Below are 17,652 nucleotides of genomic sequence, written 5' to 3' on the forward strand. Positions count from 1 at the left end.
AGAAATAAATAAAACACCTCATAAATCACTAACAATATTTAATTGTGATTTCTTACAATTATCTTTCGTACAACACAACATTTATCATCTTATAATCAGAGGAACACATTCCAAATAAAATTTTGATATTAACTTCCGATAGTTAGTTTTCTGTATTTCTATAAGTTAGCAGTCAATGCTCACACACGTCGCTGAAAATACTCCTCATTTCTGCAGTTTAAAAGCGGCTTATATTTGCGATTTAAAGGTACATTCCTTTATACAGTTGACTCGAGATTATGCATCTTTATAGTATGGTTGTGTATGGTATGAAACATGGTATGGTTGTGTAGCAGAAAAAATAACTGATTAATTCATGGAAATACAAGATAACAACTAGTTTATTTAAGTAGGGCCGCATACATGAACTAAATAAATTTTCAACGGCGGCAGTGATTTCATTTGTAGCTTTTTCGAGTTTGAACAATTATAAAAAAAAATTGTTCTTGGTTAGGATGAACCAGCCAACAAAGACTTTGCAAATTAAGTGTGAATAATTCGCAGTAAATTTCGTTGTTCCTCTTCAATTACCGTTAAAACTTCATTTAAAACACGATCTCTCAACACAAAATAAATATACTACAAAAAGCTTACACCCCTATTATCTCATTCGTTAAGATTCAATAAAATATTTAGTGTTGTTATTTGGATGACAATAGGTAACTCAAACATACGATAACAGTCTGCCGGGTATTTAAATGCACAAGGAATGTATTCAAATACTGAACTTTTAAAAATTTCAATAATACTACTACATTTTATTAAGATGTTGTCATGGATTAAATGTTTAAAAAATATATTTTCAATGATATGATTTTATTATTGCGTAGATTTATAAATTGAGGTGATGTGTGTAAAAAATAAAGTGGGTAGTAGGAGCAATTTTTGGCACACATCGTTATATAGGGAATGTGTCGTATGCGATGTATTTTGACAATGTAAAGCCCAACGCTAACTGGCGGAGATGCGGCAAAGATACAAAGAATAAATCCATTTTAAATAGACCTTAACGTCTATGAAATACGGATTAAAACGGCAGGCCAAAGTTCTGATACAGCGCGTCGTTACGATGCCATGTTTTAAACCCCATGTAATAGGATATAAGGTCTATTTTAAATTGGTTTATTTCACATGTCTTCGCCAAGCCTCTGATGCTTTGCCTTGGGCCTTATGGGTTGTTAATAAATTACGCTATAAATGCGTGCCAATAATTAGCTCTCTTTACACTAGAAAACTTGTTTCTACAGCCGCTGATTGTGTATTGTACTAGATTTTTTTTTTTTATAAAAAACAGACAAATGAAAATATAATGTATATTCAACGTGTAATTGAATAATGCTGGTCATGTTTGATTCTCAAGATGATGTTGGCATAGATTTTAGCAAAAGTTCAAATCAATTTAACTACTTTCGGTGTTACGCGCTTCTTACATCAACATTAATGTGCAAAGTTAATCTTTGTTTATTAACTCTGCCTAATTTATGATACTCGCGGCGACAAATCAATTCATCGAAAATTCTGTTTATAGGATACATTGATTAGGTACTTTTGCTAAAATACGAGATATATATTTGCTAAAGCCTCAAATATGACCACACTCTCAGTTACACGTCACATACTACCACGTCCAGGCAGAGGACTGGTTATTTGTGCAAATAACAGCGCTAGACAACGCTATTACATTAGTAAACTAAGTATATTATAAATCTCTATAATCGACAATTAATTATTAACACAATATGTATAGAAAACCATTAAAATTTATGTAAAAATAATGTCAAATAGGATATTCGATTAAAATAATAGTTTGGCATGACATCAAAATTGTCCGAGGTACTGCTTTTTTAACATGCAAAAAATAAATTAGGCACAATGAAAATAGGTTTGAATAAAAACTGAAATGATTGATAGATGATGTGGCGCAGTCCTCTGCCTGTGCTCTCAGTGAACACTGAAAGAGGGCGAGCACTCTTCAGGGTATCTTGGAGTAGATGTGGACCTGTTCTCTAAACCAGTGGAAGTACGAGGACACGTGGGACCTGGTCACGTTGAGGGCACTCTGCGTCTTGTTCTGAAGGATCTCCGGCGCCCACTCGCCACTGGAAATTAAAAAGGAAACATGTCACGTCATGCTATGCCTCTGACTTAGTTTCTGATATTGGGCACGTAACCAGATGAATATTCTAATAACTTTCTAAAGTGTAATGTTATAAACAGCATATAACATTCGGTCGGACCGCAGAGGTAGACATAATACAAAAAAAAGATATTCGGGAATCCTATAAATAGAGAATAGTGGACTATCTAATAACATTTCACATGAGTCATTAGTTTACTGAGTGAAATCATCACTGACCATATTCTATGGAAGACTTATGACATTTAATTTGACGTTTAGCCTACATCGCTGATTGTTGGCAGATCATTGCATGATTAATAAATTTATTGTATCAACCACATTGTAAATCTTTTAACAATTAAATAGAGTAGCCGTGTGTTTCTTAATAGCTCTTCTCATAAGGCTCTACCCCGTTTCCGAGCTAGTGGTAGATTCAGCAATTGTAACGACTATCATGAGTGTCAACATAAGACCTAAATTAATGAATGATTTAATTTTTCATGAAGAGCAAGAGTCTACTTATGACATTTTTAAACTGAAGGTAAAGATTCAATGAATCGCTACAGAGATCTGTTTATATGACTGTGTGTTGTTTAATAAATTTTTCTGTTTACTAACATTGGGCAGTGAGATGAGAGTGCTATGTCGGGCGTGCATTTCATTACGTTGAAATACAATATTTATGGAACAACCCTTGGCGCTATTCTATAAATAGGCAACCGCATAGTATTTCAACGGTGCAACTCCGTGCTTCGGAAAGCACGTAAAATGTCGGTCCCGGTTCCTGTCTACTAAGATAACAGTCGTGAAGCCATGTGAAGGCCTTTCGGGCGGCTTCAACAACTTTGACACTAGGTTGAACATTGAAGAATCACCTATGGAACGTACTAGTAATGTGAAAATTGGCTTAACGGCAACCAGGAGTTCCTCGTTATTCCATTATACATATACGCTATTGTGTGGCGCGGTGTGCTACACGACCAGCGAGAGATCATGCATTGACTTTATGAGCTCTACAAGTAATCTTCGATGTTAATATTGTGGGCTATCACAGGGTTAACATTTGTACAATTAAACATACTCACATAAATACTTTAGTCTTCAAATATTCAGCAGTAAACTGGTAGTAATCGTTCGAATACTTTTTGACAACTTCGACGCCCGAAGCGGTGTAACTTTGTACATTGTCGATGAGTCCGGGAGCATATTGTTCTATAGTAGCCACGACAACGGGAGTCTTTTCCACGACGTATTCCCTTGCGTTCGAGTACAATGTGCCGGCTTTCTTAACGGCTACGAAGGCGAAGTCTCTGGACAATGTGGCATATGGCTTGCATATTTCGACTGTTTGCGTGTAATAGATCGGTGCGTTGGTTTCCAGCCACAGGTAGCCGCGTGCAGATGTTGATAGAGTCTTCTGCCAAGCGCGCTGGCTGTGTTCTAACACACCCAAGTCGTTGAGAAGACGACCCGTCGTGCTCTCTGTTGACAAAAGAAAATGTGGTAAGAATGGCTTTTGTACAATAAAAATAACCTTATTTCCCTGATTCCTAGAAGACCCTTGTCCAGCAGTGAGATAAAAACGAGATTTTTTTAATCGAAATCGTGACGAAATCTTTAACCTAACCTAACCTGAACTTGTCGGTGGAGGAATCAAGGCCTAACTCATCTTTCATTCCAGGGCAACCTTTACACAGTTGGATTGTAAAAGGCAAGTTGGCGTTGAGCGAGCATGTGCATCAGATGAACATATTATTATATTATTCGTTTTTTTTAACCACTCCCGCAGTAAAAATTGCTGTTGTGTTGCGAGGACTTTTACATACATACAAACAACGGACACAAAGTGCAACCAGTCCCGAAACAACTATTTATAAAGTTGTTTAGAATATTATGTATGTAGCTAAGAATATAGACTTGAGAACACGACCTCGTCCTAAAATGGCTATGATCTACAACTTTTAAGTAAAAATCATCTGTTAGTGGACATTGACCCCGTCTGTATAATTTCGGCATCCATCATTTACTGTCTGCATCTATAGAAAAGCCGGTTAGACTAGTTTATCTAATTATATGGACTTTAAAACATTTGGATACAAGTTCGTCGGAATAGTTGCGAGATTGAGATTTTTCGTTTAATAACTTTATTCCATGAATTTTGTAGTTTTTGTGTTATAATACGTTTTAAAATAGTCAACATATTTACTTAAATCAAATAGCTGTTGGTTAGAAAGTGGTATTGATAAAAAGTAACGTAAAGTAAGCGCTGGATTGACGAAAAGTGTGTACTAATTTTAGCTTAAAATAATATCAAATTTCATACATTAACATATCAAAAACTGACTCATGTCTTAGACCTTATCTGCGTAAACGACTACGGGCCATAATGGGCCAATTATCATGAAAATTCTTTGACTCGCTCAAAGGCTCGCTGAATTGAGGGTCACGGCTGTCATTTTCAAAGATCTTTGACAATCGTTAACAGTAATCAGAAGCTTGAAAGTCCGACAACCAGTATTATCGAAGGGTATCGTGATATAACCCAGGTAACTGGGTTGTGGAGGTCCGATAGGCAGTCGCTCGATGTGAAATACTAGCATCCAGCTATTAACGGTGAGACTGGAGGCCGTCTTCAACATAGTTGGAAGAAAGGCTAGGCTGAGAGAGAGTCCCAAGTAATAGAGGCGAGGGCACGTTTTCCGAGCTACTATTAAGAAATCATTGATTCACTTTCACATGAATAAAATAGCTGTTTCGTATGAGCTTAGTTAACTGTCAACAAGAGGCCGTCACAATCATGAAAGTACAAAGATAACACGCTCGTTAGTATATATCTGTATCTATAACACACTAGGTACATTTCCATTCGTACATTGATTACAGTAACTCGTTGACTAATTACTGTCTTTAATCTAGTTAAGTGCGGTCACTTTGGGAGATAGCAGCTGGTCGAAGAGAATACGTCTAACTACTAATCCTAATATTATAAATGCTAAAGTTTGTATGTGTAGCAGGATGTATGTATGAATCATGTATACATACAAACATTCTTCTACACTATGTTTGTTACTCTTTCACGAAAAACCGACTAGATGGATTTTAATTAAATTTGGTACACTGATAGCTGTGCTGATAGCATAATAAAGTTTGTAAGGATTGTACCAAGCGGCGTTCACTGGTATCTGCCTACCCCTATTGAAAGAAGGCGTGTTTTTACGTATGTTTGTATAGCTTATAACCTGGATTAACGCTTAGGATACTTTCTACCTCGGGAAATATTTTTACGCGGACGAAGTCGCGGCCAAGCTAGTAGTCCATATTTGCTTTCACCGATAACACAAAAGTATGCCCGGATATATTGTTATCTAACAAAGATACATCTACTTTTTAAGTAACAAAATACAAAGTTGGAAAGGCAAATGACGTCATAGTTTTTTACTTAAAGAACTTTGAGGTTAGATACAATTGGTCCATAACTTTTATGTGTATTTTAACCCGACTGCGCAACGCAAAGGAGACTTATGTGTTTACAAAAAAAAACTCAATATTTAAAATTAAGTCTCTCCGTTTCAAAATTAGTTAACGAGAAAATAAAATTACGTAATAATGGAAGCTTTCTTCGTATTCATACATAACGCTCATTATGTGATATAAGCATTAATTAATGCGTATTACCTCAAAAAGGTCACACCCAAGTGCCGACCCAACCCAGTTTTGTATAAAAAATCTCTACTTTCTATAATATGCATATTTTAAAGTTCTCGGACAACATTGTGGAGTAAAAATCGTATTTCGTTATCTGGTTCAGTAGTAAGGGCACAGACGCTGATAGTGATTTTATCACCCGAGTTATTGACATGAGTGTACTAGAGTAAAAGTAAAAAATACAGTCAAATTGAGAACCTCCTTTTTTGAAGTCGATTACAAACGACAACACAGTCATTATCTTGTAAAATTCAGGGGCTCATAACTCATGTCGTAACTGTACTCCATTTCATACTTATGATTCAATTACTATCAGCATGCTAATTATAAAGCTACGCAACAAGGAAAAACGCTACTGGGTTAATATTTACGACCTTACTTAGCCCGCGAGTGACCTAAGAGGAAGTTAGCATCGTATCATTGTAAAGATTGACGTATAGAGGCGACTACACTTCTTATTGCGCTCTTGAAAAGAGTTCAGCTATAAATATATTTTTTTAAATAAGTTTATAGAAATATGTTTTTAAAAAAATTGTAAGGATTAGTTATACCGTGTTTATCTCCAACTTGATCTAAAGTGACAAAACGTATATTTACTACTAGCTGACCCGCGCAACTTCGCTTGCGTCCAATAAAAGAAAATGAGTGAAATTTTTCCCGGTTTTTGTAACATTAATTACTGGTACTCTGCTCCTTTTGGTCATAGCGTGATGATATATAGCCTATGTCCTTTCTCGGGTATCAAAATATCTCCATACCAAATTTCATGCAAATTGGTTCAGTAGTTTAGGCGTGATTGAGTAGCAGACAGACAGACAGACAGACAGACAGACAGACAGACAGAGTTACTTTCGCATTTATAATATTAGTATGGATATCTTGCATGTACTGCGTTTATTGGTAAAGTTGATAATTAACTTAGACGAAGACTTGCTACATACATATACCGGCTACGGTCCGGCAGTAACCGGCCTAGCCGGGCGGCGAGACCGAATATGTGTAGATGTATCGGCAAAAGCCGAACAAGTGAGTCGAGTCGGTTTTGTTGTTCGATAAATACTGCCGAACCGAACGTTCGAACGAAAAGGTAACAGACAATTTATTATCAGGACTCATCCCACCCGGACGAAATCGCGGGACAATAAATGCATATCACCCATTTAGTTTAGTTATTTATTCAAAGTCATGTGGAGGTCACTTGTGGCGCGGTCGGCAGTAACATCGAATTGCAGTTCGTCAGTCAGTGGAAAGTTCATATCAGACGGAACATACGTCGCGTATTATCGGTCGCTCAACGCCAAAACAGACAAATGTATAGAAAAACACTCGACCGTTCACACTCAACCGATGATGCGTCGGTGCGAGGCCTATACAAATTAAGTTACGCCAGACGCATCTTCCGTCAGATACGAACGTTCCCTAACCCCCGGTTTCTGATTACATTTAGTAGCAGTTTATCTATTCAATAGCGATTTTTTGTATGAGTTTTAACGGTATCGAATAGATAAACTACCGCTAAATGTACCTCAGAAACAGGGAGTTAGTCTTCTCTAATTTATATTTTTATGTAGTTTCTCAAATAGCCTGGAGTTAGCCAACGTGCCCGGTGGATGGCAAAAAGTTCGCCCACTATTACATGGGACTACCGTTAATGGGGAACAATGGGGGTATTATATATACCTCTGCCTACACATTTGGGTATAACCGGCGTGATAAGACGGGATAGTAGTTATGAGCCATGTCAAGTTGAAGGTCAAATACAAAATCTCTTTATCAAAACTGGTTTATTTTATAACTACTTCTAAAAAAACGTTGTTGCCAGCTTAGTATGAAAATATTGAATGTAATCTTATCAAGTGCTAACATTGTTACTAAACATTAACTTTATCAGTTAAATAACGTGTGGTGTACTTATTTATAATACTTTTTATTTATATCAGTTATTTTTATTATTAAAATCCAGTTTAAACAGACATGTTACTGAACATGTAGATTTCAAATCATGTTTTCAACTTTTGTAGTTGACTTTTTACTGTCTCCGTGGCGCAGTGGTTAAGATCGTAGGTTTTAATTGATATCTATTATCAATGATAATAAATTATCAAAGCAAATATGTAAACTGAGAGTTGCCCAGAAAAAAAAAACAAATAGTAAAGGCCAATTTCGTAACTGACAGATAAGTGTCAAATAGCTCATCTGAGCAATAAAGTGACTGTAAATGTAGGAAAAAAAAACGCTTAACATTCTTATTGAGAAACTAACTACTATTTATAGCCAGTTTCTTCATCAAAAGTAACAGCCAAAATACAGGGGTACAAATTTACTGACAGATTACCTACTACACGAAAGTCAAATTACAGTCAGTGGCTTTAGTGGTAACTTTAGATATGTAAAAAGAAACTGGCTGTTAGTCAGAGTGGGTAAAACCAGCCATAATAGATCAATTGAAGAGACACTTACTTGGGAAATTACCACCAGCTTTGTTGACATCGTAGGCAACAAGTCCAGCAATGCCGATGAGTACGAAGAAGCTCGCCCAGATCCAAGGAAACCTTCTAGTGCTTGTCATTCTGTCTAGAATATCCTAAATAAAAAAGAAAAATAATCTATTAATGACATAAACTTCATTATTATGCAGAAATCTGTGTGGGTGCAGATGTAAATGGAAACACTGGCAGGTCTAGAAAAACATATTTATACAGCTATATCAGTGATGTCTTTCAAAAGGTTCAGGTGTATAGTACTTTTAACCAGCTGTTTCGTATGACAAGATGTATGGATGTGAATGATGCAAAGAAAGTTTGTAAGTATTATGGCGAGTGCATTTCTCTGGTCTTTGTCTACCACTATGGGAAAAATATGTACCTATGTATAGATGCATTGTCTGCCTATTACTAGTGCCTGCCAGGAATAAGTAAATTTTAAACAAAAAGAAACCTTCCACAAATAGTATAATAATATCAATTGTATTATATTATGGTTGTAATTATTACTTACTCTCTAACACAATATAAGGTAATTTATATTTTAACCTTTTAACTAAAAATAGATGGCATGATGTTGTTTAACTCTCAAGTTTCCTCCCAATTCAGAATAAGGAAATTTTAAAAAGCTTTAGTATGTTTTTTAGAAATCTATAAATAATAATCTGTGGGGATATAAAAAGTGATTTTTTTGGCCAGTTATAGAGAAAATTAGAAATATAACCATTGTGCATCTTAACTATTTAAAAAAACAATTAGATGTTTTGTCAAATTATAAAAAGAGATTTTATTAACAAGGCAGAAGGCATAATAACGATTTGTTTAGGTTTAAAATAAGTTAATGTCTATATTTTTATTTTCTCTGTACAAAATAGAAGCTGTATATTGTATATTCTACACAGTAAACAGTAGCATGCTGAGTTGAGAGACTAATGGAAAATTTTAGATAATCCACTGTCAACACCAGTCAAAGGAAAATGTTATTATTAGAAGCAAACATATGCAGGATTAATTAATTAATACATTATTGAACGAATAATAATATGACCAAAGGTTATAAAGATAATTAGCTATAACAAGACATTGACAATGTAGTTAGTGGTTACAATGTAATAATACAATCCAATGATACTGTCACTGTTCAAAGTTACGACTAAAATGAATGCTAATGACAAAATCAAGATTATTTCAACGATTTTTCCTCCAATAAGATAATGGAAGATTTTCATCTCACGTCAATTTGGTTATAATAGTATCGATTTTCGAAATTCAAAATCTGAGCTCACATACACAAAAAAAACGGCACTTCACTATTTTTATAAATATTACGATTGGAATAACGATTACACATCAATAAGGTGCGTAATTTACCTGGATTGTTTTACAAATAATGTCAAAACGCTGGCGTGTTAATACCTCCCGCAGAGTAACGGATGTAACACATCAACATTTACTGTTACCACAACGCGCGTTCACTACACAACGCCTAAAGTAGTTTTTCAACTTCCATTCACAAACTAACTGCGCGATTCTATGAATTGATTCTTATTTGCGCACGTATGCCACAAAGCCATTTATCAAACTACACACGCAATACTACCATTACAATGTTGTTATAAAATTATTTTACACATTTATTTACAACGTTCATAACATATTTACCTTCAACAAGCGACGAATTAGCTTCGAAAATTAAATGAAATTCGACAGGTATTGAAAATAATGTCGCTCACAAACTCGTTTTTTTTCTACTGCCAAATTTAGGGTTACCAGAATAGGTCGCGCATACATTATTATACTTATTGGTAGCATTAAAATAACATCACCGATTCGATTTATTATATTCATGTTCTGTATTGTAACCGTGAAATGTATAAAATTCGTTTGAACGTATTATTTTTAAGTGACTATTGTGCATTGCCATAATATTACGAAAAACTTTGTACACAAAGTCAATTTGCGGTAAGCAAAGAGGTACTTGATATACTACTACTGCTATGAAATTTTCTGTTTTTTAGTCAGCGGCAAAGGTTATTGATACACAGATTTCGTTTCACTATAACTTTTATCACTCATAAATCTACCAAAGAAAATTATTTAATAACCTGGCAACCTTTCAATGACCTATGACGCGACCGCAGCAACTTTTCAAATTTGACATTTAGAGTTTGACGACAGAAGTCAGTTACGGTTTTTGTAATCGAGTTGTCTTAGTGGTACTATTATTTTGAATAATTTAGTCGAGTACTTAGAAAATTCGGAAACATAACTTACTGCATTACACATATTAGTACGTGACTTTAACATATAAACAGTAACAGTATAAGTGTATGTAAGATGGGATGAGATGGAGACAAATGCCTATTACCATCCATACTAATACTATAAATGCGAAAGTAACTCTGTCGTTTTGTCTGTCTGTTACACAATCACGCCTAAACTATTGAACCAATTTGCATGAAATTTGGTATGGAGATATTTTGATACCCGAGAAAGGACATAGGCTACTTTTTACCCCGGGAAAATGACGCATTTCCGTGAGAAAATTCAGGTGGTGGACGAAGGTTTAAAGCCAGTATTAAATAAAAATAGCGTACTAACCTGGCAAATCTTATTAGTCTTGACTACAGTTTCATCCTTCTTCTTTCCTTTCAGAGCTTCCCCGCAGACATCTTTGTATTGTAAGACCGTCTGCTTCAAGGACTTTTTCTTTAATTTCATACTTACTTCGGCCCAGTTGCTATCTGTAAAATGGAAAAAGTTACAATATTTTTACTATAGTACAGTTTTCCTAACGGCCTCATTTAAGTTTTACATTTTTGGTTTGTTAATTATGGTAAAAATCGTTTAGTTTAGTTTTAAGACGTCGTTCGTAATTTCTAGAATTTGTACAAGTAATTTTTTTACTAGCTCTTGAAGTGTCCCCCTTATGTTATAAAATGATATTATAAAAAATATTCATTAGTCGTAACTTGCGGACCTGTACGACAAAATGTATGGACGTGAATATGATATGGAAGCGAGGAAGTTAATAATGATAGTACAAAACGGCATTCTTTGTTCTCTTCCTACTTCTAAACGAACAATACGTAATTTCATGTTATCTATACTATAATATTATAAAGCTGAAGAGTTTGGTTGTTTGTTTGAACGCGCTAATCTCAGGAACTACGGGTCCTATTTGAAAAAATATTTCAGTGTTAGATAGCCCATTTATCGAGGAAGGCTATAGGATATATATCATCACGCTACGACCAGTACGAGCAGAATACCAGTAAAATAATGTAATGTACCAGTAAAACGGGGAAAATTATGACCTATTCTCTCTTATGTGACGCAAGCGAAGTTGCGCGGGTCAGCTAGTTATGTAATAATTTTTGATAGCTTACCAATATAGTCAAGAAGAGTAGCGGATTGTTTGCTGCACCTATGGAACAATTGGCGCCAGGTCGAGTTGCACGAGTCGTCCCTCGCGATACAATCCACGAGGCAAGCCACGAGAACCCTGTGGTAGGGGTCCAGCGTAGGCCCACTCATGTACTGATTCGGCAGTTTCTTCATAAGTTGGTTGAAGGTCACTTGGAGCTTATTATTGCTTTTACTGAAATATATATCCTGAAATAATGGTTTTTATTAGTGTTATAGTTATTATTAACCAATTGTTTCTATTGTAGTACAGCCAACTTCATGTTTTGCCAAGCAACTACTGGGCAATAGTTCTCATTTATATAAAAAATACGCCAAATGTGTTTCTAAGCTCGAAACTCGTGAACAACTCGAAACCGGAAAATTATTTCTAGTATACTTTTAAACACAAAACGAAAAAAGTCGCGAAAAATAAAAAAAACAATGAAATTACATGAATCAAATTAGTAGTTAAGCCATGTCAAAGGACTGTCGGGCGGCTTGAAAAGCTTGAACACTAACCATACTATAAGATACCTATAGAAGTACAGTCTAAAGTATTATCAGTCCAAACAAGCATTTTTCTTAACCCTTTGACCGCCACGGCCGGCATTACTCGACAAATCAGAGCGTTCTTACGACAATTTCGTCGGCAAATGTCGACGAAAATATAGCGTCGTGAGCACGTTTTGATTTGTCGAGTATAGCCGACCGAGGCGGTCAAAGGGTTAAGCAGTCTAATGAACTTTCAGTTCCAACAAGTAGTTTTCTTAAGCTTACCTTATATTTACTTAATTGCTTGATAAGGTCACTTGACAGATCCTTCGGGAGGCTGTTCCGTTTGTTCTGCACCATGTCGATCATCGCGAACAGCTGGTCCTGGCTCACTTTAGTACTGTCCATATTTGAGTGGGTGTCCAGTAAATTACACAAATACCCTACCACGTACTTAGAATAGTTCTTCAACTCAATTATTGGAAGGAATAGTTCTTGCCATGCTGTAACAAAAGGTATGCCATTAATGTCTTATTTTTTCGTGCACTGAGGACTAATATTGTACGCATCTTTTTTACAAACATACGAACTATGGGCACGAAGTAAGTACAACGAAACCCTGGAAGCTGATTTCTCGATGTTTTGTAATAAGCTTTTGATCTCAGCTAATACAACCAGAGGCCTACAATCAATGAAAACGAATTTTCGTTTGATTCTTTCACAATTATTTCCTATATAAAATGTCCGTCGAGCAAGGATATAAGGCTAGTTATCCGATACTGCCTGCTGTGTGTCAAAATAGAACAGAGAAATATTATAAACAAACGTCATTAATATTTTACGTAGTGTCATTAGTGTTTTCGGATCATAGTAGGCCCTCAATGCTGAAACGGCAAGCACTCAATAATAATATCTATATTTTCATACCAATCTTATAAAATGTGAAACCTAGTCTGGTGAGCTAGAATTCAAAATTGCTAAACCGATTTTGATCAAATTTAACATGGAGACGGTTGTTTGAAGTGTTAAAAGCAACTGAGTCTCAAATCTAATCTATCAAAACATGACTAAAACATAAATAAAATTATATACAGCAAAATCATACTGAAAAACTACTTACAAAGTCACTAAACACTGTATTTTACATTAAGTTTAAATAGAAAATGTACTGAACTGATGTTACCTCACCGACTATAACACAGGTATGAGAGAGAAACGTTATCTATCAACCTTGTGAGGTGTCAAACTGTCAAGTGATAACGTATCTCAACCTGTAGTGAGTGTAGTGACCCAAAATTTCAGCGCGTACTACGAGCAGATTGGCTATAAAAAGATTCCCTCAGTCAGTTAGGGCGCGTTCCCGCTATGTCGTGACTACAGATAATAGTGTAGTTTTAAGTGTCGTGGCTTATATGTTTAAATGGAGGTGTTCACATATAAAACGACACGAGTTACTGTCGTCTACGACATTTTTTACAGTGACGACAGATTATCGTGGCAGTGGGGACGGCTAGAAACGACAGTCACTAAAAGATAAAAAAAATTGACGACAAACACTCGTTATAATGGGAACAGCTAAGGACGACAGTCGTCCACCTACAAATTAATCGTTACGACATAGTGGGAACGCGCCCTCAGCTGTAGGTCTAGCACGAAAAGTTGAGAAAAAGTGCTCGTATCGAATTCGATACCAATATGTATGGGAATTGAATAAGCTTATTCCATTCCCATGCGAATGTTGATCCCATCGATCGACATTTACAAATTTATTATGATTTCCTCTGTAATAATTGATAAACCGCAAGTTTTATCAAACGAATCTCACTTCCATACTTATTATGCGACAGTCTGTCGGTTACACGTTGTATACTAAACTGCTAAACAGATAGTACAGAATATCCGAGGCCAAATTTAGTCTACACTTGGGTTGTAAAATCAGCCCTTAAGGAACCGAAATAGGGGATGAAACATCGAACACGAACGGAGCGCGAGTCGACGAGTTACTACCTATATTTTTTGATCGTAGCAAAGAAAAACTTTCACCGCTATTAAATAAATAAATAATATCGAAAAAGTGATAATTAAATAAAATGAAACAATCAAGTTATAGTTTATTACAACCCATCGTTTTATGTGAAACTTTCTCATAACAATGATTTTAATTGATATAAACTTTCTTCTCAGAATGTTGTCCAATCAGCTAGCTGGCAATTTCAGGTAAATTGAAAGTTTTTAAACTAGTTTGCAGTCAGTCTTATTCGGGTCAGAGGTGTATAAACAGCTTAATAGACAAACAAAAAGTCTAAGGGTCAGTTTCAAAGCTTATGATGGATCTGGCTGCTAGACAAAGCGACATGAAATGAATGATAATATCAGATGGAATTGTGACAGTTATATTCATATTTATACCTGAATTCACACAAATAGCTTAAAGCTTTGAGGGAATTCGGCCATAACTATTTATATCTTGTTTTGCCCTTCGAGTCAATCCAAAAAATTCAAAATTTACAAGTATATTTTCTTATTCATAAAAAGGACTTCACATTTTTATTCTATGCAGTTTACAGTTCAGTATTTTTTATACCACAGAGTCAAAATATATTGTTGTTACCTTTGAGTCCAACGTTAAAGTTGTTAATGCCGCCTTGTCCGAATGCCCAGAGCAACGATAACCCAATAGGAGGTCTATTTTGATAAGAGTTGCGGAGACTGGCGCTCTTCTGTATAGAAGTTATGCAAAACTCTGGGTAATCTTGAGCAAGCATTTGTAGAAGAAGTCTGTGACCATTCACTAGTTGACCTGAAAGAAAGAATTTATCGTAGTATAAATTCTACTAATATTATAAATGCAAAAGTCTGAGAGCATGTGTGTATGGATGTTTGTTACTCTTTCACGCAAATACTACTGAATCTATTACGATGAAATTTGGTATGTAGGTAGCTGAAGACCCAGAATAACATATAAGCAATACTAATTTTTATCGCGGAGTTCCCGAAGGATCGGGATTTACACGGGTTGGGTTTCCACGCGGACGAAGTCGCGGGCGGCCTCTAGTTTAATATAAATTAGAAGAGACCAATAGCACTTTATCCATCCAGGGAATCAAACCCAAATCAGCGTATGTATATACACTAATGCTTAGATCACAGAGCTGAATTGTATAAATATGTATTTTGAAGAATTAACTCAACATTCTTATTCTTGTTATGGTCCAGTGAACACTTTCTGTTAAGTAGTATTTACGAAACAGTGGAGCAAAGAACTGGTTACATCATATATTGTGAATTTTGTAGTCAGGTGTTGGCAGGTTAAGCAACATATAACGCGGACGTTACTTAGATGGGTGCTTCAATAGTATTTTTTAAATTTTCCTTTGTTTTCTAAGAACATTATACTTGTTAATTCATAGCAGAAATTATATTATCATGCTTATTGTAAGACTCAAGTTTAATACAAACCTCTGCTCATATCGTTTGCCAATGCAGTTAGAGTAACATCAAAAAATAGCTGTGCATTTGCTTTCCCTGCATCTTGTAAAACAGCGGTCAGAGAGCTACGTATCTCATCGGGTACAGCAGACAAAGGGTACAGAGTATCATAGTTCGAGAATGTAGGATCTTCAATCTCTATTTGAGTTTTAGAGTTCAGGAACGTAGCAACTTCTTTCAGCCATACGAGTGGAGCGTTCGAGAATCGAAGTTTGTTCGTTGTTATTATGTTGGCTAATTCTGCGGCATCCAGCTGTAACAATGAATTTTATCTTCGTTAATTACTTGGCAATTAACCTAAGAATGATAACCTTTGAACAAGTGTTATAAAGTTTTTTGCAGTTTTTAGGGGGCTAATAATGTTATGTATTACTTTGATATGATAATTTTTGTTTGAATTCCAATAAAGTTCTTACAAGATTAAGGTTCATATTCATTGTACCTGACCTGAAACCTGACTTATGGAACAATGTACAGAAATGAGAATTATAAAATATACAGTGCTGTTTTACCTAGAACAGATAGGGTACAACTCTATTGAGTTCAGAGTAATGGCGGCTAAGATTTCTGAAAAAGGAGTAATACAAATTGTAGTTGTATAAATTAATTGCACTTACAATTTCCAGGGCACCTTCAAGAGTTTTAGGAGGCTTGGGCTTTGGAGGCTCAGCATTCTTTTTATCTTGTTTCTTTTTCTTATCACCCTCCTTCTTCTTATCCTTAGCTGGTTTCCTCTCCTCATCAATTTCCATACCGGAGTAAAAGGATTTTATCTGAGAGTGGGGCACTGGAATCAACAAATATGCAATCAATATGATTATACATACAGTGGAACACATCAATCATTACAAGTGGTGCTTAATTTTGAAAAAAAAAAATGTCACAGACAACTGATTCATTCTTTTTTTAAATTTACTGTCACTTATCAAATTATTTCAGTGTGTTGCAAAAACTTTTTCCTATTAGGAAACTGTATTGAAACCAATATTTTGTGATAATCAATGAATTTGAGGAAGTAATGTTGAAATATTGACTGCATTCAATTAACTTGTTAGCAACTCAGGAAATAGTATCATAAGTAATTCAGTGTTGGTAATTATTTTTTGTGGTAATTACTGCTACTTATGTAATTTTAATTTTACTTTCCAATGCTAAAATTTTTAACCATAGTTTAGTTACTACTAAAACTATGGTATTTTAAGTTGCTTGTAATAATTTTATACAATATGAAAAGTAACCCTAAATAAAGAAGAGTTTGTCTGAACATGACGTTATTTTCGATAATTATTAACTTGATAACGATAGAAAAAAATACAAAACTACATTTATAAACGAACAAAAAATCAATTAATATGTGCTATATCTTGAGCGAATAAAATATTTTCTTAAATTTACTTCAAAGTTTGTTAGTACGATATATATTTTGTAATAAATAAGTTACAATTACCCACCGACATCCTCCAATTTCGGCCCATTTTTCACAGCCTTCTTTTCGTCTTCCTTAGTTTTAACTTTTCCATTCTGCGACTTCTTACTCTTCCCAACAACTTCCCATTGACCGCTCGACATTTTTAGAGAGATTCTAAAGAGATTTTTATTCAATTCTTTGTAAATAAAAGGGAAAGCATCAAAGTAATAGGTTACACGTCAAAACCAAACAAATAGCAAAAAAACGTCACATACCTGGATAACTTTCTGAACGATCTAAAGCATTAATGGGACGCTATACAAGTGTTTAGTTAACTTTGCATGCTATAAAATCTTGTTCAAGAATAGCACTTGAGCTGGAACGCAATAAAAAATAAAATCTTATTTCTGATTGGCTAATAATCTCCACCTTGGACAAAACGTGGCAAGAATAATTTTATACTATTGCAATTTTATTAAGTATTTTTTAATTTCTTACATTCTTAAAAA

The 17,652-nt window shown here is 35.0% G+C and overlaps 1 protein-coding gene across 1 annotated transcript; it reads right to left on the reverse strand.

Annotated features, from left to right (window-relative positions):
* Positions 1-21: 21 nt before the first annotated feature.
* Tmem214 (Transmembrane protein 214) lies at positions 22-17,399 on the reverse strand. The gene is made up of 10 exons (XM_076124781.1): positions 17,187-17,399; positions 16,353-16,522; positions 15,706-15,988; positions 14,858-15,046; positions 12,532-12,749; positions 11,736-11,961; positions 10,948-11,090; positions 8,324-8,447; positions 3,244-3,640; positions 22-2,138 (listed from the first exon to the last, which is right to left on the reverse strand). The coding sequence occupies exons 1-10, from the start codon at positions 17,302-17,304 to the stop codon at positions 2,012-2,014; spliced, it is 1,995 nt and encodes a 664-aa protein (XP_075980896.1). The 5' UTR covers positions 17,305-17,399; the 3' UTR covers positions 22-2,011.
* Between the last annotated feature and the right edge of the window lie 253 nt (positions 17,400-17,652).

The sequence above is a fragment of the Anticarsia gemmatalis genome, chromosome 17 (genome assembly GCF_050436995.1).
Source record: "Anticarsia gemmatalis isolate Benzon Research Colony breed Stoneville strain chromosome 17, ilAntGemm2 primary, whole genome shotgun sequence".
In the NCBI taxonomy this organism is placed as follows: Eukaryota; Metazoa; Arthropoda; class Insecta; order Lepidoptera; family Erebidae; genus Anticarsia; species Anticarsia gemmatalis.

Coding starts and splice junctions, on each gene's coding strand:
- Tmem214 (XM_076124781.1), bottom strand. CDS start 17,304: ATGTCGAGCGGTCAATGGGAAGTTGTTGGGAAGAGTAAGAAGTCGCAG. Junction 16,523..17,186: donor GCCGAAATTGGAGGATGTCG/GTGGGTAATTGT, acceptor TGTTGATTCCAG/TGCCCCACTCTCAGATAAAA. Junction 15,047..15,705: donor GGCAAACGATATGAGCAGAG/GTTTGTATTAAA, acceptor TCTTTCTTTCAG/GTCAACTAGTGAATGGTCAC.